Here is a 23,446-nt window from a genome sequence, read left to right on the forward strand (position 1 = left end):
GGGGGTTGCAAGACAAAAGACAATTAAGTAGAATGTCACTCAGTCATCTCATAGATAAAACACTGTTACCAAATCAGTACTTAATTTTTATTTATTTATTTTAAATCCATTATTTAACCAGGAAATTCTCATTGAGCTCAGCTGATCTCTTTTTTTGAGGGAGTCCTGGCCAAGAGGGAAATTACTACACAACTAAAGATATTAATGATGAAAACAGTGACAAAATAATTAAAACAACATGTTAGTCAAGTCATTTCCAGGTCCTTCAGATTAGCATCAAACCAAAACAAAGGTGAGAGTGTAACATGAAGTCACAGACTTTTATTATTTTTGTTTTTTTATGCCAGGATGCAAAGACAAAATGGAAGCAAAGTAATCATAATAACACATTGAATAGTAATTGAATCTGAAAATCACACAAAGGGCTTCCTTTAAATAACAGTGACACAATCAAAACAACAAATGCTGAATATTTTTCCACAAACTATTCCAGTAAAGCCTGATGTGGATGTATGAGCTGAATTACTAAACAGTTTAACCTTCACACCAAACTGGGTTTATTGAAACTATATTTTAACACTTGGAACACAAAAACAAAGCGAATAAATTTATTCTGATATCAGGAACAGGGAAACTTAGCCAAAAATCTAATCAACAATTGTGACTCCTTGATTTATTTAACTATAAGCGATAACATTCTCCCTAAAGTTTGCAGTTCATTAAATTTGATTTCAAACAAATTAATAAAAAATAAAAATAAAGGTGATGTGCTTTGCATTTAGCTGTGGAAATGCAGGTACTACTAGCCGTGTAGCTACACAATGTTGCGCGCTACATAATAACTACTTTGCTAGTACATGTAATAGCATTTAGCTGGTAGTTAGTTCCGTCGTGTGGATGTAAAGACAGCACATAAAGACAAAAGTTGAACCCCTAAAGGTAAGAGACGAGTTTGGTGGGGATGAGTCAGAGTAAAGAGGTCGCAAACACTCGTCGGAGTGGCGCTGTAGCTCCTTTAGCAGCAACGCTAAAGCTAGCAGCTAACCAGAACAATCGAACCTAGAAACTCATCACGACTTCATTTAAAAATGAGCTAAATCTAATAAACATGTTAGTTTGTGTTATGTTTGTACCATGACGGGTTGTTTACCTGTAATTCGGCTCGTTCCACCTCCCATTGTGCTCTTTCTACTTCGAAACGGGCCCATTCGTGCTGCAGGAAGTGCAAGATCCCCGGAATACTATACTGCGCTCTCGCCGCCTCCCCAGCGTCGCCATCCGGCAGCGGTCCTTTCCCTCCGCCGGGTAAAACAGAGTTGTTATTGTTGTTGAAGAACACGCCGGGCCCTGCCTGTTCATCCATGGCCGGGCTCGGTGAAGAGGTCAGACTGCAGTCTCGATGACCTGCTGGGCTCGATTCCAACGGAAGGCGAAAACCGTAACGAAAGCGCTCCGTCTCCGCCGTGTGAGGCGAATGAACTCACTTTCTGACAGCTAGCTGTCAGGCGGTGACGTCACCGCGGAGCCACACCCACAACGTGTTGGCTAGCACCGTTTGATTCACTTGCAGGGGCGCCTCCAGGAGGGGCCCGTGTGCCCCAAAAATACCCATCGTCCCTAACTTAAATATGAATGTTATTTTTTTTTAAACCGCATCATTATCCTAAATGAAAATCAACCAAAGTGTTTGAGAGGAAATATGTTAAAATGCAACTCTGCATTCCCCATGCATGTGATCAAAGCTTTAAATTCTAACTTCTACCAACAGGGGGCTACAAAATTAGTTCCTGTTCATAAGGCACAAAAAAGAATGAGCCAAACAAATGAAAAATGTATTATTGTTATCCTATATGTACTACTTTACTTGTATTTTTCTTACCAGCTTGTCTATTGCAAGAATCTGTTTGGGTTTCAAGACTCAAACAAATCCCTAAATCTTTTAAAATTTTGTGGATTTTTTCTCCCTAAATAAAAACTGTAAAACATGTGTTGCTCTTACTAGAATGCTGTTAAATTTCCATTCCAGAATCTTTCATTTTTCTTTAAAAAAAAACCTTTTTGTTCCTTATTTTAAGTTGGTAGCTTTCACACAATGTTATTCTGCTTAGATGTTGAATCATAATAAAACAAAGTAATGATTTTATCTTAATTCAGTTTAATTAAGAGGTACCAACAGAAAATTGAACTCATTTGTGCCGCCCCATAAAACAGTAATGTGAGGTGCAACTGCAGGAAAATTAACAAATTGACAACACCAGCTTCACGTTTATTTACAAATTTCCAAATTTACCTTTTATTTTCCTGGCAAAACAAATTTGTAACAGTAACTCAAAATTTAAAATCTATTAAATTATGTTAACATAATTTTGAGAGAAACATAATAATAATTATAAAAAAAGAAAAATGAGACTAAGGTGGCCAAACAAATCTGCAGAGTTACTATAAGACTTGATGCTTACAGGTGGTTAGCAATACAATTTAATAATATAAATCAATTATAAGCAATAAAAAAAAAAAAAAATGAAATAAAAATTCAGCACTTACATTAAAAGATAAAAGATTTAGGGATACAATGCATATGCTTTTCTGTTAGTTCCAATAAAAATCTCATTTCTGGCTCAACATAGAGACTAATTTCCAATTTCATTTTACAGTCATGTAGGAGGAATGTAGATTGAAGTTTAAAAAGCCGAGTACCTGTTCAAGTGAGAAGTTCAAACATTTTACATTATTACAAACAAGTAGACCGGAAGGCCACGCAGTGAGTGATTTAACTCCAAACAAACAACAACAGATGCAGTAAACACAAACATTAGGACTGCCACATGACGAGTGATGCAAAGAGATCATGGAAGAAACATCTCTGCAAACATGAGCTGCACAGCAAACAGACTCCAGGGACGGAGCCTGAGGGCTTCTGGGAAATTATGATACATTCATCAAACTCAAAAAATGTTGGAGACTTTAAAACCGGACATTCAAAGTTTTGAAATATATTTACACCACTGCTTTTCATAACCACAAAAGAATATTTAACTAATAAAACAATATGAGAGCTATAATTCATAAATTAATGTTCTTTAATGGACATAATGTGGCAAAATTAATGCAGACAGAAAAAAACCCTACAGAAAAGCAAACAGCATAAAATGAGACGTGTTATTGTGGTGCTCAGAAGAAGCTGGTCTTCAGCTTGATGGTGGGAGCAGCCTGCACGGCTGGCTGAGCTTGCCTGGCTGCAGCTTTGGCTTTGCTGCTGGCCTGGTTGGCCCGTATGGCAGATTCCAAACGGGTTTTAAGCTCAGGTGCTGCACCGATTACTGTCTTAAAGGCAGCTGGATAGAGGGGGCCAATCCGCATTAAATTCTGAAGGGCAAAGTCATGAAGACTCCTGGAGACTTGAGGTGCAGAGGAGATGGCATTTTCATCCAAAAGGTAAGAAATGAGAGTTGGTACCAGGAGAGCCAGAAGCTGCACCCCTGTGGAAAACAGAAACACAACCAACTGTGAGACAGCAAGCACAAGGAAAGAGTGAGGTTCAAATTCCCTCACTACGTATTAACCCCTAAAAGACTATATAGTGCAGAACTATATCCAGTATCCTGGATTTTAACCCAATTTGGACTCACGCTCGCTGCTTTTTTAAACGCCAAATATCATGTTAACCATTTGCTGAAGTAAAAACCTAATACATATGAACATACAGAGACTATTTATGACTCCACTGTGTTCTTATGATGAAAACGTGGAGGATATTAAAAAAATGTAATTAAACAGATTTTTTTTCAGATGACAAATCACTCAAATGCAATGCATTTTGGTCTGTATTCACCAATATAGTGAGCATCAATGCACACTAGTTTTTCACAGACTTCTGGGAAATTCCCAGGGCACTGGATTTTGGAGTTGTAGTTATGGACAACCAGAAAAAATGCCAAATACTCAGAATTTGGACACAGCCAACAATGCCAAAATCAAGTGGCATGGAAATAACCCAGAAGTCTTTGCAAAAAACAGCAATGCTCAGTTGCCAAATACAGACCACAATGCACAATTGTGAGTTTTTTGTTTTATTTTAATATCAAGTTTTCATCATCAGAACATAGTTGATTGAAAAAAGATAATCTACAAATGTTTAGAAAATCCTTTATGTCCACATTCATAGAAATAATATTTGATTTTGAGATTTTTATAGACTCAGATAAAAGTACAAACCTCTTCCTGTTCCACTTTTGTCAACAGAAATACCACATTTTAAAAACTCACACTGATGAAAATTGTGTTATTGATGCATGTTTCTGATGATGGAGAACATGTAAAGAAAATTAAGCTTAATATTGAATTTCTTCCTATTTTTTTATTCAAATCGCTGTGAATCAGGAGCAGACAAAAAATTATGTTGTAAAAAGAGATTGGTTGTTATGTAGGAAATGCGTTGGGTCCACCATAAGCTTCCTACTCTGACCTCTAGTAATGGGACGGGGATTGCTCTGCGCCAACAGTTCCGCCCACAACTCAAGAGTCAAATCTCTAATGAACTCCTGTCGATCTGCAGAAACTATGTTTTAGAAAACAACTCAGGATTTTGCCTAAACATGAAATAATCGTAATTAAATGACACTAGGAGCGCTTTGGGAAATGGATCAAAAGATGATTGGACTGGGTCTTTAGGGGTGTGCGGAAATTCTTCTCAGGAGGACAAATACTTTTATAATAATTCAAAAAGGTCAACTCTAAAATCTACAGGCAACTTTAGTGTTTGAGTTTTTTTGTCTTAAGTTGCCAAATATTGAGACCAAGTATGTGTTCACACACGTTTATAACCACAATTGTGAATTTAAAGCAGACAATATTATTCAAATTTACAGTGATCGAAGCGATAAAGTAAAAACTGGAGCAAATAGTTAAAGATGCTGCGAGTTGATTTAGAAAGTCTTTTTGTTAATAAAAAGTGTCTGGAATGAAGGGTTTCTTAAGGTGGACATCAGGTAGAAAACAATCTAAATGTTTATTTTAATCATATAATATAAACTGTGGTTACCTGACAATTGGTTATTGTGTCCCCTTTTATGTGTACATTTTTTTATAAACAACATAACTTGAGAGTTCCAATGTGCCTAGACTGTTGATTTATGCACTAAATAAATCGCCTTGAACCTTGCTTTTTAAGTAAAAATTACAATAAAATGGATAAAACAATAAAATAACTTTATAGATGTTTGTGAGTTAATGCAAAGTAATTTTTCTAAAAAAAGAAAAAACAACAAAAAGTGATGTAGCATAATAAAATCAATATGAAAACTGATAAAATGCAACAGTAGCAATTCTAAATTTGGCTCCTAATGCAATTATGCTTTAAATAGCTCATGTCCAGAAGCAGTTAGCATAAGTCTAAATACTTTAGGAGAGCCGCTTTAATGGATCTGAAGACTTTCAGGAAGTGAACACGAAGCTTCAGAGGTCCATTAGGAAGCAGAGCACTTACGGTTCTTCTCTTCACCCATGCTGACCAGATTCTCCAGGACCCGGATGCCCTCCTGCACCGCCTGCAGCTCTGCGGCAGAGCCCGGCCGACTGCGCTCCACTGCCTTCAGCTTCTCCACCATGAGTGGAGCCAGGGCGTGGATGTACGGGGTGGAAAGGGCGCGGTTGGAGTGTTGAAACACCGACAGCAACAGCTGGTAACACCGCGCCTGAACCTGTGAAACAAGAAGTCAGACCTTCACCTATGCCTTCTCATGCATAAGGATAGAGGTGCACTGCCCGCCCCACACCTGTTTGCACATTTTGCTTACCCAGGGGTCACTAGAGTTGAGGGCATTTCGGAAGCGGTCGATGCAGCCCTTCTGCAGGACCACCACTCCAACCAGCTCATTACTGGCTGACAGCAGGAAGAGAGGGATGGCGGTCAACATGCTGACCTCATCCATATCCGGCCTGGATTCATCTAAAAAAGTCACAAAGTACAGCAAGTGTAATTGGAACTTCTTCAAAAACCTAAAGAATTAGGGTCACATTCGTGTTTTACCTGGCTGAGAGTACTCCAGCACTGATGCCAAGCTGCTCCTCACGAGAGCGGTCCACCGCGTCTGAATGCTTTCCACCCTGGCCATAGGTGAGGTCAGGATGACCTTGATGCCTTGCAGGGCAGCAGCTACAGGAAGAGGCACTGAATTGTCAGGAGTTTTAATTGCAGTGTCCCTCAGAACCCCGGTGATTAAGAAGAGCACGGTGGGTAAGATGGTCATGCCTCCTGTAAAGACACAATAAACAAAAGTTTCAGACTTTTGTTTGTCAGTTCAGGCTCACCTTTAGCACCAAACTGAATGACAGGTCTCACCAGCAGCAGAGCAGAGCAACGGCAACTCTGCCAGGATAGAAACAGTGTTTGCCACCAGCCGAGCACTCTCTTCTGATAACCTCTGAGGCCGTAGAGGCACGTGGCTGGGCGACTCCTTCACCCGGGAATTGAGCTGCGGTAAGTGGCGGACCAGGATGAAGACGAGCAGCTCCATGGTGGCATACACCAGGGACTTTCCAGGAACAAGCTCCCCTGTCTCCCCTCCTTCTCCCAGACTGGACTGAGAGTCTTTCTCGCTTTCTTCATCTTTTCCTGAACAAAATAAACCCCAAAAAAGTAAGTCTTTGGAAGCTGAACAGCAAAGAGCACGACTTAGACGTAACGTTTCTGACCTTTGTTTGCCCGCTGCTGCTGCAGATGGTCCTGTGCGGCCCGGATGGTCTCCTGCACAACAGCGGTGACGTGGAGCTGCACAGCAGGTGGATCTCTGGTCAACAGCAGCCTGTGGAGCACATTCAGGAGCTCCACCGCCAGCAGCTACAGCAGAGAAAAGAGAGACACACACCACAGCGTATCACAAAGCAGTTGTGTCCCAGTTACACAGACTTTGACTTTTCCCATTTCGAAGGCTTCATAAACACAAGTGAGAAATGAGGCCATCTTCCTGTGGAATCAGAAGGACGCACGTGTCTCAGACATGGTTCTCATGAGGTCTTTGATATAAAGTGAAGGTTTTTTGGCTTCAATGCTGCCGAATGAATGAAACAAATGTGAAACATTTATTGCAGCCGTAAAGACACAAAAAATAAAAAACGATTATTTTGATTATTACTATTTCAAATTCTACAAAAACTGTCAGTTAAGTGAATTTACAAAAAAAAAAAAAATCAAATCATTTACATGATCGTTTTTATTTTCAAGTGTAAATCTTATTTTAAGCCTGTTTATTTTATTGTAATGCATTTATTTACTCAATACCAAAAAGCACAAACTAAATTCTTAAAATATTGCCTAAAAACATTTAAACTAGTATTTCTTTTTTACACACGACAGAGGAAATGTGTTATAAATAAAAGGGGATATTTAAAAAAATATAAAAACTTTTGCTTAAAGATAAGTTGACAAATTAGCCTAATAACTTATTTTCACACAATATGTGAATGAATATTTCTTTGTATTCCCTGTTTTTTTTGCGTGAGATCTGATCACTATCAAATATTTATGTAAATTTGGCATACTAAACACATTATGTACAGGAGAGACAACATGGAGATTAAGATCAACAGCCAATCAGGATGCAGAATGCAGTGCACTGTAAAAGCATGCAAATTTACACTGAAAAAAGGTCACTAAACAGAGAGCGTGAAAGGTAAACACTGATATAGCAAGCAACCACTGCACTTTGAATAATTACGCCCTCCCACTCTGTTGTGATCTTCACCTGGTCTTCCGCGATGTGCTTTTTAACACAAGGTGTTTCCAACAGCGTGCAGAGAGCCTGCAGGCAGGAAATGACGTGTTCAATCGGCTCCTCTGGTCGAGGGAAGCACAGAAACTCGATGCTGACGCCTGAGAGACCAAACAGAAAAAATGTACTTTAAAAACATTAAATGAAGCGTATTCCCCTTTTGTCCTAAATACCTGACAAATAACTCTTTAGGTTTCTGAAAGTATCCAGTGTTTTTGTTTTTACCTAACATCAAATGCAATTTGTCTTTGACCGACTCCTCAAAGGTCTTTGTTGTAGAAGCCTGAGGAACGTTAGAGGGCTTGAAGGACGCCGGCGAGACCTCGTCTTGGTCCTCGGTGGCCGTGAACCCGTTGCTGTTGAGCCACAGGGCCACCGCGTGCAGGACGGGCGCCCACGAGCTGCGGTAGTGATGTCTGGCTGTGTCTATGGTCTCTGGGGTGTAAAATGCTCCACCTAAACACAAATGACAATCATTGGAGGAATGTTTTATACATTTAGGAATTTACTGAAATTTTAAATAAAAAGGAAATTTCTAGGTTGTTTTTTTGAAAGCTAACACTTTTTGTTGAACAGAACAATCAGATTCATTTATTTCCTGTTGCTTTAGGAGATCTTTTAATACAATTATGTTCTTTTCCAAAACTATGTTGTTGCAGAAAACAAAACTAGCATTTTATTATAACACCACATACTGTAGCATTCATGTTTTTTATGATTTTAAGCATAAATTCAAATGGCAAAATTCAAATTGAATCGTCTTTCCTGATTGTATTTTAAAGACCCACTCCAATAAACTAGTGCCGCTCTGCAGAAACTATGTCCTAGAAAACCATAGAGGTTTTTGATTTAGCCTAAAACTGCATTATTATAATGAAAACCACTGGAAACGCTTTAAAAATAGTTTAACAGATGATCGCAGTGGGACTTTAAAGAGTCCGTAGGTACCTTCAGGGGGCAGCTGGCTGGAGAACTCTGCAGGCAGCGTCAGCAGAGCGTAGTCTCTCAGCATGGCCAGCCAGAGGCGGCTCAGTGTGGGCAGCTCAGGCTGCACCAATGTGATCAGACTATCAGGAGGAAGCACATCTGCACCCAGGTCCTCCTCATCCTCATCCTCATCTCCACTCCTGACCACCTTCGCCGGCTTAGACTCCGCCTCCTTTTTGACCTTCATAGCCACTACGTACACCTGAGCAGAAGAGTCACTGTGGATTCTTTAAAGGGTCATACATACACGTGTAGGTCGCCTCAAGTCTCCTACCTCCGCCCACGCCTTCAGCACAGCCAGTTTCTCCATGGTGGTGGCGCTCTCGCTGTACAGCTGGCTGGACGAGCCCTTCCCAGCCTGAACTTTGTCCAGTGAGGACACCAGCAGGTTGTGGACTCGCCGCAGGTCATTCAGGTCACTGACGACGCCACTGCCGATCCACGTACTGCACACCTACAAACAAACAGTTTAAGAGGCAATAAAAAAAAACACATTTAAGCCATCATTTTGCATTACAGTTGTATGACAATTGCTAAATAAATAAAGTTTGATTTGATAGAATGTAAAAGTAAATGATTACATTACAGAGAGCTCAAATCTTCAGACTAATACAAGTAGTTTGGTTTACTGACTGGGATACTTTGCAAACAATTACTTAAAAACAAATGAATCTTTGCATATAATCCTTAAAAAATGCAATATACAAAAATGAAACATTAGAAAAGTATTAACATGTCATATTCAGACTAAACAATACTACACAAAGTGAGGTGGAGGTTGTTGTTTCATGAAAATGCTAATCATTTTTTTAGCATATCTCAAGATGTAAAATAAGAAACGGGAATGGATGACCTGCAGGTGTGACCCCGCCATTGCCGCCTCCTTTTGACATTTTTTTTCCCCCAGGTAGCTTACAAATGAAGATCGAAAAGTTAGAGGGGATAGATCGGAATCCCTAGGAGGAGTTTTTTACTTTGTAGCTGGTGCTAGAAGTTATTTTTTAATATAAAATTAAAGATGGAAGCATATTTTCAAGGTCAAAGGTCAACAAAACTGCAGGGGTGGTTGTAGATTTAACCTGGTGGTGTGTGTTTGCGTGACATTTTGTGAACATCTCTCAAGTTTTCTTTTCCCATATTGTCCAAAGATGAGAAAATTGCCAAATTTCACACTTTGCCATGAAATGGATGCCAAGCTTAAGACCCTGTGGCCATCCCATAATGAACAGATTGTTTTTTTTTCTTGAGCCCCATAAGAGATTTGGTCCTATTCCTTTTTTGCTGCTGTGATGTCATCATTTGTTGTGTGTGTTAAAAAAAAAAAAAAAAAGTTGTGTGTGTGTGAGTGGGGGTACATCCATTATGTTCAAAATTCATTTTCATCTGAATCTATGAGTTATGGAATTGTGATTTTTTGAGTGTGTGGCAGGAGTGACGTTTTTGCTCAAAATTGCAGTAAGACAAAAATAATTGTGAAAAGAATCTGGTCCTTCCGTCCAGGACTGTGGGACACACTAATGATGCTATATGATAAATAATAAAAGTATTTAATATTAATCACATACATAAAGTGGAAGTGGCTAACCTGGCAGGCTTTAGCTGTAATGTCAGATGGCGTATCTGGAGAAAATGCAGGTCTGAGAGCAGCTCCAACCTAAGTGCACAAAAGAGACCAGAACAATATTTTCTATTTTCCTTTTTTTGCCAACTGTAAATTTGCAGCAAAATGTACAGAAATGACTCCTTGAACTTGCATTGGCTTGGTACTGTTCCAGGATAACGTGTCCGGGGAACTCGGGCTCTGGAACCGAAGCAAACTTCTTAATGATGTCTTCCAGAGCCTGCAGGCCGGCCATCCTCAGCTGGTTACTGTGGTCCGTGGCCGCCATAAAGGCCATGCGGATCAGGTCCGACAGATGGAGCACCAACAGATCTCCTGAAATAACCCAGTCTGGATCAGAAACCTAAACTAAGCAGTTAATCAAACGAATAAATGCACATTTTAAACTTTTTTTGTATTTCATGTTCTGTACATTTTTTGGAACATGGGAGGAGTGAAAAAATACAACTTGTAGTGGTTTAAAAAAGAAAAGTTTTTTACTCTGAGGATAAATCAAGTTGTTTCTAAAAAAAAAAAAAAAATCACCAAAGAAAGTCAATTATTGACACACTTAGAGCCCTTTTGTGCACTTTACCGTGTTTTTTTCAGATAACCCTACATAAATACTCTATTAAGTGGAAAAACTTTGCTTCCTCAGCTCGGATTAGTTACTAAAGTCATAAAGATCAGCTGTTTCCCAGGACTCTGACGGCGTCTAGGTCCTAACACCTGAAGTGGATGGGAAAACTCAAAAACGGGGTACCTTTGGTGTTCTTGGCTTTCGCTGCACGCGCCGCAGCGAGGTCAAAGTGCACTTTGTCCACATTCTCGCACAACAAGATGATGCGACACAAACAGTCTGCGGCGAACACCCGCGTCACCCAGCGTGGCGCCACGGAGGGCTTGCTTTTATCATCTTCTCCCAGCCCCGTGAACATGGTGTCATCGTCCATCTCGTCTTTTTTCTCCGAGTCTTCATCCTTTTCCACCTGGAACGCAACAGCTCCCCCTACGTCTGGAGAAGAGAAATGCACCATCATGATGGAGTTCAAAGGATTAAATAATTTTAAAACATTTTGTTAGAATTACCTGTAGTTGCTGCAAGAACATCCTTGCAAAGTTTCAGCCAATGGCTGAGCTTTTCCACAGCGAGCGAAGACAGCATGTGACCCAAGGTGTCGTGGATGTCCGAACATAACTTCCTGTCTGTCTCCCGATCCAACATGCCGAACAGAACCCCCTCCAGACCGGTCTCAGTAATGTTCAGATCTGAAACAGAGCATCGTATCAACAACAGTTTCTCTCTGAGATGTTGTGTTTTTTTTCTTTGGTCGCTCACTGATCGCAGTGCTGTCTTTGTTGTCTCCTGCTCGCTTCGCCAAGCTCATGGCGTACTCACAGACCTCTGCTGCTTCCCTCTGAGCGAGCTGCCTCAGGCAGGCCACGGCGGCACGGCGCAGCAGTAGGTGAGAGCTGCACAGGTGCACCTGCAGGATTCAAGCATAACAATCAGGACCAACTTCAGCTGCTGCTTCACTGTTTGAAGATGTCTTACGCAGAGGCAGGGCACCAGGCTGGAGAGGTTAACGCGGCGAGGGGCGAACATGTGCAGCTGCTGCAGACACGAGATGGCGGCTGCCTGGACTAAAGAGTCGGAGTGGTCCTGCATTATGGCGCAACCAACCAGGCAGGATGAGCGGATGGTGGAGATGGTGGCGCTGTTTCCTACCAAACACAACAGCATTCATTTGTATGGAGAAAAATTACATTTTAACATTTTGAGGGTGACTGTTAACACAGTCTACGACTAGAACGACTATGCTAGTCATTTTGACACAATAGATGAAAACACATCAGAACACTAAATGAAAGCTATAATAATCAAATCAACTTTATTTATTTAAAAAAGCACTTCAGGCTATAGTTGTCAACAAAAACACAAAAATTCAAATAAAAACCCAACCCACCCCCCAACCCCTCCCCTCCGTTAGCACATACATCCCATGACCTCACACACAATTAATACTCATAACTTCTAAAAGAAACTAAAAAAAAAAAAAAAAGAAAGACACTGTAGTGTTCTATGTAAGATAGAAGATCAGGAGAAAGATCAGAAAAAAAACTGGCAAATAGTAATAATAGTAATAATAGTTCATGTTTTGACATTTTTAAGAACTTAGTAAGTTTGGTGGCTTTAACAATTTCTTGTGGCATTTTTCTGATGATGGAAAACATTTATAAAGAAATTTTAGCATACAATCTCATTTCTGAATTTTTATTTATTCAAATTGTTGTGAATCAGCAGCAGACAATAATCTTTTAGCTAAAAATGGCATAATCATAATTAAAAGACCACTGAGATCACTTTGAAAATAGATCAAAAGATGATCTGAGTGGGACTTTAACCAAGCAACCCGTCCATTTTCAGAACCCACTGAATTGTTTGAGAAAAATGTGAAAAGTGTTAAAAAGCTCTTTTGCTACCCCCTGCTGGTATACAAGGCCACAGCTGAAAATAAAAATATTGTTTTTAATTCATCTTTCCTGGATAAAAAAAAGGTTAAATAAAATTGAAGTTTGTGACTTTTTCAGAAATGTTAATTAAATGAATGCAGTAACACAGGAACATCTGAGATTTGATTTCTGCAGCAGTTACCCTGTAATTCTGGCCCCACGGTGGTGATGAGAGCTCCCAGGCAGCGACCCAAACACTGATGAACCTCAGTGTGGGACGGCGGCACAGTGAGGAGCAGGGTCAGTACCAGGGACAGCGTGGGCTCCACGTAGCCCCGGTACATGGGACCGCTGGAGTCCACGATGAGGGCCAGAGAGTGCAGAGCCCACGTCTGGCAAAGCAAAGCAGATTTATGTGGGAAAAACTAAAAATAACGGACAGACTCCAGAGTTCATTGACACTGAGAGAATGATGGTACCTGAACTTCATGAGAGGAGCCGTCCTGGGCCAGAGCCAGCAGGATACTGACACTGGTCTTTAGGTGCTGACCAGAACCGATTCCCCCCACATATCGGTGCAGACACCCAAGAGCCAAAGAATGGCCCGTCCGTGACACCACATCGCGGGCCGACTTCAGTCTACAGAAAAAAGAGAATCAGAATGACAGACCTAAAAGGGCAACTTCCTTCGATAGAAAAAAGAGGAAGAGTAAAGATTTTACTTGTCAAAGCTGGTTTGTGCCATTCTGGCGATGAAGGTGGCCTCTCCCACCACCTGAGCCATCCTCCCCAGAGCCTCTCCAGCAGCACAGCGAAGGATGGGATTGGGATTGTCCAGCGCTCCCATAACAAGGGCCAAGGCCGACTTCCGCACTTCCTCTGGTCCCAGAGTGCTCTTGTTCTCAGCCAAACCCTGCAGTCAAGGAAAAAAATAACATGTGTCTAACTTTGAAAGTCATCAACTCAGGAGAATCGAGTTTCTTTACCTTAAGAGCACTGAGCACTGCGGTGAAGATGTTCAGCTGGACCGCCTGCTGTCGGACCCCTTTAGCCTGCTTTATGCACTCTGCAAAGTGGTCCAACATCTGAAGCCTGAAACATCAACAACATTAGCTGACACATGTTCATTTCAAGCCCCAAAACTGGAAGCAAAAAAATAAGGTTGGAGGCCACTAATTTAAGCATTCGACAAACAAGAGAACCTCACAACAACTTACCGGTGTTTGAAAGAGACGTGGGGGAAAACCACCCCGAATAGAGCCACTGAAGCGTCGATGACCGACACGCCCAAAGGCAGGGGCCCTGGGATGGCCTCGCCCACGGGAACACGCAGGTAGATGGAGGAAGGATCATGTTCAAGAGCTCCACTCCCAGATGCACTGTTGGGCTGCAGCTGCAAAGCAATAGTGAAAATTTAGAAGGCAGACTTCACACAAACCAAGTCAGAGTTTCTCTTCACTCACTTGATCCTCGATGGACTTGTGGTCGGTTTCCTGCAGCCAGGAGCCCATGAGCACGCTGTCGTCATAGTGACACAGCGAGCGCAGCAGAGACGTGGTGGTGTTGGCGGAGTTATCGGTCAGCGTGAACTCCGCCACCAGCTCTCTCAGGAGAGCGTTGAAGCTTCCTGAAGGGAAACGTTCATGGATTTTTCTGCTTTTTCTGAAAAATTCTTCATGTGGAAACGAGAGCTTTACCTTCATAAGTCTTAGGAGGCAATAGAGCCAAGATGTCGTATAACCTGAGCCTCACCATGGCTGCACTTGCTTTGAGGTGAGCACCGTGGACCTTAGTGATGGCAGGAACACTGAGAGAAGAAGAAAAGGTCACAGTCGGCACAAATGACTCCTCTAGACGTCTTCAAGAGATAAAAGTCTCACTGTGAAAGCATGGTCATGGCACATTCAATGGGGGACATCAGTCTGCGGATGACGTCTTCAGTGAGGAGCTCGGGACAGTGAGCCACGAAGCTGCGCATGGCTGCAGATGAGAAGCAGTGGTCAGAGCTGTGTGTGCTCGCTTTAGAAGACAATAGCAGCAGTAACTCTTTAATACCACAAAGTGCTCCAGCTCGGCCCTCCAGGGTGACCTGCCAGGTGAAGGAGTCTCCTCTGGCCTTTTCTGCCTCCAGCTCTTTCTGGGAGCGAGGAAAGACGTTCCTCCACAGCAGCAGCATTTTGGGAAGGTGGTAGCGCACGAGGGAGGAGCCTAAGAAAGCATGTGGAGAACGAGTTTAGAGCTAAGAAACCACTGACAGCTAAAAACAGGAATGTAAGACTCACCCAGAGTCATGAGGGCCCCCAGCAGCAGCCACCCCGCCTGAGTGCGCTGCAGGGACAGCCGGCTGTTCTGAGCGGCCGTCCGGAGGAGATCTTCAGCTATGCTGACCACCAACTGCAGCGACAGATCAGTGAGACCGATGAAATAAAACAAAAACAAACACAAAGACCCCGAGTGCACACACCTTCCCCTTGGAGTGCGGGATTCCCAGAGGACACTGGTGCACGCCTCCCAGCAGAGCCGCCATCGCAAAGCTGTAGCCGCTCACTGCCTCAGGCGAGCTTTTCAGATTGTTGATCCTCTCCGCACAACGGTCCAGTAACGGAGACAGCTGATAGGGCAGCGCCACGGCAACGCAGCGCAGGCACCATGCGGCAGCCAAACGTGCCGCCATGCTCGGGTGCAGCAGCACGGATGTCACTGTTTCAAGGAGTCCTGCAATAGAAGACATTATTAGTTCAATTAGTTAAATTCATCAGTATACACTAAATTGTTTTTTATGAATCCATCCAGCAGCAGTCCTGGACTAAAATGTTTTCACAACTCTCCCCTCTGACTCCGCCTTTTAGCCAAAATGTAACCCCCTCCGCATACTCGAGAACACTGATATTTGCACACACCTTGTACCAAGTGGAAAAAAAATGAAAGAAATAGAAAAATATATATATAAGTTACAATATGAGCATATTATGAATGTGGGTGTGGTTAACAAAAAAAATCTGTTTTTATGGAAAACCCAAAATGTTACTTCTGCAGATTCTTCTATGAATTACATAGACCTGTTCGTCACCCCAGGTGACCACAATATAAAATGGTTGTTATGGAAATAAAACCAACAGAAAAGCAGCCATTTAAAAAAAAAGTGAGTTTTCTTTTTTAATGAATTTGACTGGGGTGTCAGGGGGAGAGGGGAGAGGAGGGGAGTAAACTCATCTAGTGAGGCCAAGTCATAAGAGTTCAGTGAGGGTCATTTTCATTTCTACTTTAATCTAAATGTTATATCAAGAGTGTCTCACCAACAGAGGGCTCCTGGATGAGGGGCGAGGCCGTGGCGCTCAGACTCTGGACTAAACTGCCCAGCTCCTTCAGGGCGCACACCATGACGTGCTGACTGGCAGACACGTCTGCCGCTCCGGCCTTGTTCTCACCGCTGATGTCGTTCACTACAGCCTCTGGAAAAACACGGACAGCAGCGACAACTTGTAAAAAAAAAAAAAAAAAAAAGTCACACCACTGACACAAGTTCACAATCAAAAAAGAAAATAATGTTCAAATTGTTATCAACTCCTTGGCCAAAATATGACATTTTGTTTCACCTTTAAACTCATTCAAGGTTTCATATCAGTTTAAAGCTGCATTCATGTTCTGGTGATGATGGGAAGACTCAGACTGTGTCTTTCACATACATCAACTAGTTCAGTGGCCTTGTGGTAGAGTGTCCGCCCTGAGATTGGAAGGTCGTGGGTTCAAGTCCCGGCCGAGTCATACCAAAGACTTTAAAAATGGGACCCAGTGCCTCCCTGCTTGACACTCAGCATTAAGGAGTTGGACTGGGGGGTTAAACCACCAAATGGTTCCCGAGCGCGGCTGTGTCTGCAGCTCACCGCTCCCCCAGGGGATGGGTCAAATGCGGAGAACAAATTTCACACACTTAGGTGCGTGACAAATAGTGGGACTTTAACTTTAACTTAGTGATGCAACCTGGACACATCATCAGTGATGTTACCTGGGGTCATGGAGTGTTTCGGGTCTTTCAAACATCATGTCTGAATTCCTGTCATTATTCCCTAACCCCTCAGAGATTATATAGTTACAGGAAGATCCAGTGTTCTGGATTTTAATATAATTTAGACACTACTTTAATTTAACAGCAAAAATGAGATCACTGCTGTAAAAACCTAATAAATTTAAACATACATACAAGGACCATTTCTGAATCTACTGTGTTCTGATGATGAAAACTTGGATGATTTATTTAGAAATAAATGTATATACATTTTTCAAATGACAAATTGATCAAACAAAATTAATCGTCGTCTATAGCCGCCGATCTAGTGAGCATCAATGCACGCCGTTTTGTTTTTTGGAGAGACTTCTGGGAAATTTTGGGATTATAGGATTGTAGATTTGGACAAAAAAAGGCAAATACCCAATATAGTGCACAAACGAGAGGTAAATTTGAACAAAACCATCATTGTCTTGTTTGATGTACGGTCTAAATTCCTGTGTTTATTGTCAACAACAATCAGGTTACATAACTATTCATTAGTTTTAATGCACGAATTACAGCTTTTTGTTTTTACATCTTTTCTGCAAACTCAGGTCAGAATTTTCTTGGCCAGGTAGTGAATAACAACAGAACTCACTCAGCCCCACATTCCACCATTCATAAAAAGATCTCTAAATACAGAAAAAACATCGAAAAAGTTAGGTCTGGATTTATTTGGACACTGACCCTTCCTCAGGATTAGCCATTTAAAATATAAAGTTTAAATAAAGACTCTTTAAAGTCGCTGGACGCCCAGTGTATTTTTTTTTTTTACGTTACAAAAGTGTTCTTTATTTTCAAACTAATGTCATAAGAACATGTTAAAAACACAATTTTCATTGGAGTGGGTTTTTAAAATTATTTTTATTCCTTGAAACGCTTGTTTTCTTTTTTAACCACATCCATTTAATAAAAATGAAATAATATATAATAAATGGAATATTAGAAGTAAGTCACTAACTTGGCAGCCATCTAATATTTTCCCTTTTTACTTCAAAAGTTTCTTAAGTGCTGTTGGATCTGCACAGACTTTCTTTTCCTGGGTAACTGTATAAATTCAGTTTCTCAAGCGAGTTAAAAAAACGATCCATTAAGATCTGAAGATGTACCATCCCATTAAAAAAATGGATTACCAGAGATCTTCCTACTCCGTCTTTTATCCTTTTCATCCATGTTTACCACAATTTAAATCTCAATGATGTCACTCCTCAAATTCCTCAAAGTTTAAAGATTTTTGGCTTTTATGCTTATGTGATTTTATCATTTCAGTGACCCTAAAGGGTTTCAGTTTTATTCCAAATTTGGATTCAAGCTACAAATACTGGAGTTTGTTGCCTGAGGAGACATAAGAGACATTGTCCAAATACCTCTGGACCTAACTATGTGTGTCAAAACTTTAAAGCTCTGAGGACTTCGTTTAGAAAAAAACATCATTAATGTTGGAAATAAGTCTTACATGCAAAAATATATAAATAACAACAAAATTATATAAAAAATCTGTTTTTAAGAACTGAAATCCTTTGAGCTTTAAAAAGACAGCAAAAAGTTCACAAGATTGAAAAAGTACAAGAAAACAATTTGAAGACCCTTCTTGAATTGTGGCAGCAACTTTGATTAAAAACACCGGAAACCTGCTCTTAAACTATAACCTCCACCACAGCTTCACCAGAGCACCAGCAAATATTATTTTCAATTATATATATTTACAGGCATTTATCAGAATCATTTCAAGAAGTTGCACTGATTCAACCATTTATAAAACAGCAGAAAGTGCAGCGTAAACAATGAAAGATTGTTTTTTGAGAGGCATCAACATTCAACATCATTTTTTTAATGTCTTTTTCATCAAGATAAAAAGAAAACGAGACTTTTCCCATCATTTAAAGGTTGCAAAGCAAATCAGAGTAAGACTCATCCTTTCTGAATGAGGTAGATGGTTTAAAATCACTGACATGATGATAAAAAAAGGAATCCTATAGGAACTGTGAATTAATGAGCTCCTCATTTGTGCATCTTATGGTGCATGCAGTTTTTTATGTTTGGCAAGCCACAAAATATTCAGAAAATGTTGCTTCTTTGAGGCGGTTAGGCAAAAATACAGAAAACATCATGCGGCTTTGCAATAACGCCAGGATGACTAATTAATGAGCTGGGTTGTTGATGTTACAGACATTACGACGCTGCTCAGGGTTAAAAAAGAAATGCAAAGAAATTCAAATATGCAAATATAGAAACCAAGATGGAAGGCCAAAGCAAGGAAAGCCATCGCCACACTCAGGCCACAGCAGGAATCCCAGCATGCAAGAATTTCAGAGAGCCAATGAGGAGCGAGAGAAATGATGACAATGATCGATGAGTACTTACTCTGTAATGCTCTGAACCGTGATATTTCCCCCCCATCCTCCTTACCCACAGCCCTCATCTGCTTGCTGATGGCTTGACAAATTTCTTTCCCGGCTGCAATTTGTGCCTTCTCTCCGAGCAAGCCTCCGAGGGTGGCGCGCAGCATGAAAGACACACAGCGGCGTGAGTACACCGCCTCCACGTGCGTCTGCGTGGCCCGCGGGTGGGAGACCAGGTCCAGAACGTGGGACAGGAATGTGGCAAAGTTGCGCTCCAGCCACTGGCCACCCAGAGTAGTCACGAACACGACATAAGCCTGAGGAGGAGGAGGCGGCGATGAGTGACAGCTGTGTGGATCGATCAGCACAAGGTCTGAGAGTCTCACCTGAGTCACGCCCACCCGCACCTCCCTGCTCACAGAGCCTCCACCCTTCAACATTTCGCCGCCACTTTTCAGAAAACCAGAGCCTCCACGCAGAAATCCTGTGGCCATCAGTTCCAGTACTTCCTCCAGCGTGGCCCGCTTCACATTCTGACGCATGACTGCAGACAAAAGGAAAACCAGGATCGGCTTAGAGTGAAGGAAAAAGAAGACCGTATATTTAAAAAAGATTAAAAGCCGTTTTAAACTTAAAAGTAAGAAAGTTGAAAGAAATTTTGAGAAAAAAAAAACATAAATTGAAGAAATACTGACAACTTGGAAAAAAAAAAAACTTAAACCTAAAACTGTTACCAATTTAGAAAATTAAGCTAATTTGCAACAGTTGCTGTTTTGTATTTTCTAATTTTTGTTTCTCTCTTTTTGCTTTCAGTCCTCAATTTACAGTTTCATTAACAAATTTTCCATGTTTTCTAAGTTGATCATGGTTGTATGTGGGGGCGGGGCTTTGATCCCTTTGGCTACAGGAGATGACTGACATCAGGTGACGAGGTTATGGTTTCTGCTCAAACCAGAAATAGAATTTATTTTATTATCATTGTGTTCACAAAGAAACTATGATGCACTCGGGATGTTTAAAATAATATATAAAAGCCAGTGATAGAATTAAACATACATTTTTAAACTAAAATGTAAAATATAAAAGAATAGTGCTGCAGAAAAGTAATAATAGACTGTGCTGGTGACTATATGCAGCATCGCCCATATGAATAAATAACCAATAATTGCACTTGTATAACCTAATAAACATAATGTACATGTGTAATTGAATTGAATAAATTGACTTTAAATTGAATTAAATATTGTACATGTTAGTAAGGATAGTGAGTTTTTATTTTTTAGAGTTCTTATTATAGTTTTTTGGGTTTTTTTAGGGTGCCGTCTGTGTCATCCCTCCATTGATGTGCTGTACAGTAGTGATGTATCAGACTTTGAAAAAACATTATCACTAACAGTATCATCATTTGATTTATCATTCACTTTAAGGTGATCCTGATTCGACCCCATACATAACACCCCAAAAACCCAATTAAGTTTAATTAAGTTTTGATCTCAAAAGTTGGTTGAATCCCCTACCGGCAGCCTGTTTCGGCATCAAAGCGGTAGCCATAACGGTACCCAGCAGTTTGGCCACTGCTACCCGAACACCGTAGTTAGACCCTTCCAGAGCTTTGAAACACAAGGTGGCCATGTTCTCCAGTTCCGTGGTCCACATGAAGACCGCCTCGTTCTGCAGCTCCAACAGGCACTGATCAAGAGGAAAACAAAACACAGATAACAAGTCAGTCATTTGTATATTATAATGCCATTCTGTATATATATGCAATAAATGTGGAAGAGTTTATGCAGTGCACTGAAGCTCATTTGGAAGGTTCAGAAGTGATAGATAAACCACATCTATGTATTTAGTTCTAATAAAGTTATCAAAAAGAGCTATGTCATTGTACATTTTAGTTATAATATACATGTTTTGCATTCTTTTAATGCTCATATTCAAGCTTTCTCTCAGGACCAACCTTAGCAACAGCACAGCGCACCGCCATAGATCTGTCTGTGAGTAAAGAGCGAGCATTTTTGTAGATATCTCTGTGACACGAAGCTGCTGCTCCTCCTAATCCGCTCAGCACTTTCTGCAGACTGAGGAGGATCTCCCCTCTGCCCTGGGACTGAAGGACATGGGGGGAAAAAGCACCTTATAGGATCCGTCAACATAGATTACTAAAGAAAAATGTGTCTAAACTTTATCAAGTTATTTTACCTCGGCGCCCTTTAGTGCTTTCAGGAGGTTGTTAATGGTGTCTGGAAAAGAGCTTCCAAGCATCCTGCCCATCTTTTCATAAAAAGCTCCCACACATGCAACTGCAGCACTGCAAGAGAGGTAAACCGATGCACCATAAATCTGAATCTTTGCTTAAAAGTCATTGAGAAACCTAAATTATGAGGACTTTTTTCCCCAGATGTTCTGTTTCTTGTTCCTGGTAATCACAATCATTTTTAAGACAACTTTAATTCCCATTATTGTGCTTTTTACTTCTTTTACTTTATAATAACCTGATGTCTAACTGTTTTAAAGCAGTAATGTAACAGTGATTTCATAGTCATTACAGAAGTGTATTACTGCAATATGTGCCCTACATCCCGTCTGTATAAGAACATAAAGAAGCAGCAACAAATGGCTGATGGATTAATCCTCAGCGGTGAAGCAGCTTCACCCAAAGTCCATTAATGCCAGCAAGAAATGCATCACATCAGCTCAAACTTAATCCGCCTTTCAACCTATTAAACATAAATGTGCAGATTAAGGTGCATTAGCTCAAATTTAGAGAGCAATTGTAAAAAGTAAAGTGATTTGCCGTTTCTGCACAAACATCAGTGAAAATTATGGCTGTGTAAATATGAACGCTTACAGTTTTGTTGGCAGGTATGTGGGCGTGTCATCCTTGCTTTTTATGATCTCGTTGCATTTATCCAGAGTTTGGAAAACAGTAAAGGTGTCACCAATGCTGTATAAAGTGGCGAGGTTTTTAGCCAGGAGTTTTCTTGTTGGAGGTCCCGGTGCGCTGCTGATCAGCCCTGTTAGCTGCTCCACCAGCTTCTTCTGCTTCTCCTTTACATCTACCTATAATCAAAGAATGAAACAATTATAAAATAGAGAAAAGAGATTTAAAAAAAAAAGAAAATCTATGGAGGGAAAACAATCCTGCAACTTCATTTGTTAGGAATTTGTATGGAAGTTTCACCTTGTGATGCAAATTTAATAAACAATTGTAATATAATGTGTCTTCTGCAGACTTTTAGATCTGACTTTTGCCTTGTAAATATGTGATGTCACTTCCTGTTTCTGTCCAGTAACTCTGAGCTTCATGAATGCTTTACAGTAAATGGTGATTGGTGACCAAAACAAGTTGTGTTTTTCTTCTGGGTTTAATTTAGAATCTTGGCTTATAATCAAGTACTGTCATTATTTGTTTATATGAATAGTTTATTTCTGTTGCAGCTAAGGAAGAAAGAGTTTCATTAATTACCTTATTCGCTGCCACAAGCACTTTATCCAGGAAGCGAAGCCATTCGAAGATGAAAACGGGCCTTTTAGCCTCAGTGATCTGTGCCAAAGCATCTTCATTGAGCAGCAGGCTGTGTGCCAGCTCCATGGCGAGGATCTGCGATCACTTTTATTTCTGGAATATTCCAATAAAACACGCATTTGTCCTTAAAATGTCTCCTTGTCTTCAGTACACCACCCTAACAGATTTTAACAGCATCTTTAGTATTGAAGATCTGGGACCACAAAACGCCTTATTTTACAAGTGTTGCAAATAAAGAATTGAGGCTTTTATGTCGCATTGAATCTAAAAAACTTAAATGTTACAGCTGATTCTCGCTAACACTCCGTGTTGACAGAAACCGGCAGACTCCCAGCTGCTGATGGGCGAGCAGGTTAGCAACAGCGGCTAACTAGTTCCGCTGAGAACTCGAAGTCCTCTAATGTGTTTGGAGCTTCAAACGAGTCATTAATTGTTCATTAAAAAGATTATCCTGCTGAATGGAGCAACTAAATGATCGTTTACGTCAAATTTTGTGAGTTAAATGGCAAGAAATGCTCTTCCTACCTGTGTTTCGATGACCCAAGATGAATGACGACGAGTAACAGCGGTGTCGCTTTAAGAAAATTCCGACATGAAACATTTTTACTAACTCATCCACTACTTAGAATAAAAAAAAACTGTTTGAAAAAAAACTATCATATATGAGTTTTTTGACCTGTGAATAGTAAATATGTTTCAGTATTTCTGCGTAAAACTATA

At 40.7% G+C, this 23,446-nt stretch overlaps 2 protein-coding genes across 4 annotated transcripts in view; both read right to left on the minus strand.

Moving 5' to 3' along the window:
• The window catches only part of LOC112161783 (striatin), a 26,923-nt gene extending 25,383 nt beyond the window's left edge, over nucleotides 1-1,540 (minus strand). The window contains exon 1 of one of the 2 annotated variants that reach the window (XM_024297234.2): nucleotides 1,151-1,540. In XM_024297234.2, coding sequence (XP_024153002.1) covers nucleotides 1,151-1,363 — 213 coding nt within the window. In that variant the 5' untranslated portion in view covers nucleotides 1,364-1,540. The remainder of the gene's footprint in view (nucleotides 1-1,150) is intronic. The other variant, XM_024297233.2, reaches the window with a different exon arrangement.
• Nucleotides 1,541-2,245: 705 nt separating this feature from the next.
• Nucleotides 2,246-23,378, minus strand: heatr5b (HEAT repeat containing 5B). Of its 2 annotated transcripts, none has more exons than XM_036215587.1 (35): nucleotides 23,252-23,378; nucleotides 22,667-22,819; nucleotides 22,049-22,260; nucleotides 21,400-21,508; nucleotides 21,158-21,307; nucleotides 20,718-20,889; nucleotides 19,223-19,744; nucleotides 16,107-16,262; nucleotides 15,275-15,525; nucleotides 15,093-15,204; nucleotides 14,866-15,018; nucleotides 14,691-14,790; nucleotides 14,508-14,617; nucleotides 14,274-14,437; nucleotides 14,028-14,203; nucleotides 13,797-13,902; nucleotides 13,533-13,723; nucleotides 13,290-13,449; nucleotides 13,013-13,202; nucleotides 11,912-12,081; nucleotides 11,696-11,843; nucleotides 11,446-11,625; nucleotides 11,120-11,371; nucleotides 10,511-10,692; nucleotides 10,342-10,410; nucleotides 9,031-9,210; nucleotides 8,718-8,958; nucleotides 7,995-8,225; nucleotides 7,743-7,870; nucleotides 6,694-6,838; nucleotides 6,341-6,613; nucleotides 6,029-6,253; nucleotides 5,796-5,947; nucleotides 5,486-5,699; nucleotides 2,246-3,479 (listed from the first exon to the last, which is right to left on the minus strand). In XM_036215587.1, exons 2-35 carry the CDS (start codon nucleotides 22,790-22,792, stop codon nucleotides 3,172-3,174), a joined length of 6,258 nt encoding a protein of 2,085 aa, XP_036071480.1. In that variant the 5' UTR covers nucleotides 22,793-22,819; nucleotides 23,252-23,378; the 3' UTR covers nucleotides 2,246-3,171. The 2 variants fall into 2 exon arrangements, with proteins under 2 accessions (XP_036071480.1, XP_024152820.1); XM_024297052.2 differs by lacking the exon at nucleotides 23,252-23,378 and having other exon boundaries at nucleotides 19,268-19,517; nucleotides 19,587-19,744; nucleotides 22,667-22,792.
• Nucleotides 23,379-23,446: the final 68 nt, after the last annotated feature.

The sequence above is a fragment of the Oryzias melastigma genome, linkage group LG15 (assembly GCF_002922805.2).
Source record: "Oryzias melastigma strain HK-1 linkage group LG15, ASM292280v2, whole genome shotgun sequence".
Taxonomy (NCBI): Eukaryota; Metazoa; Chordata; class Actinopteri; order Beloniformes; family Adrianichthyidae; genus Oryzias; species Oryzias melastigma.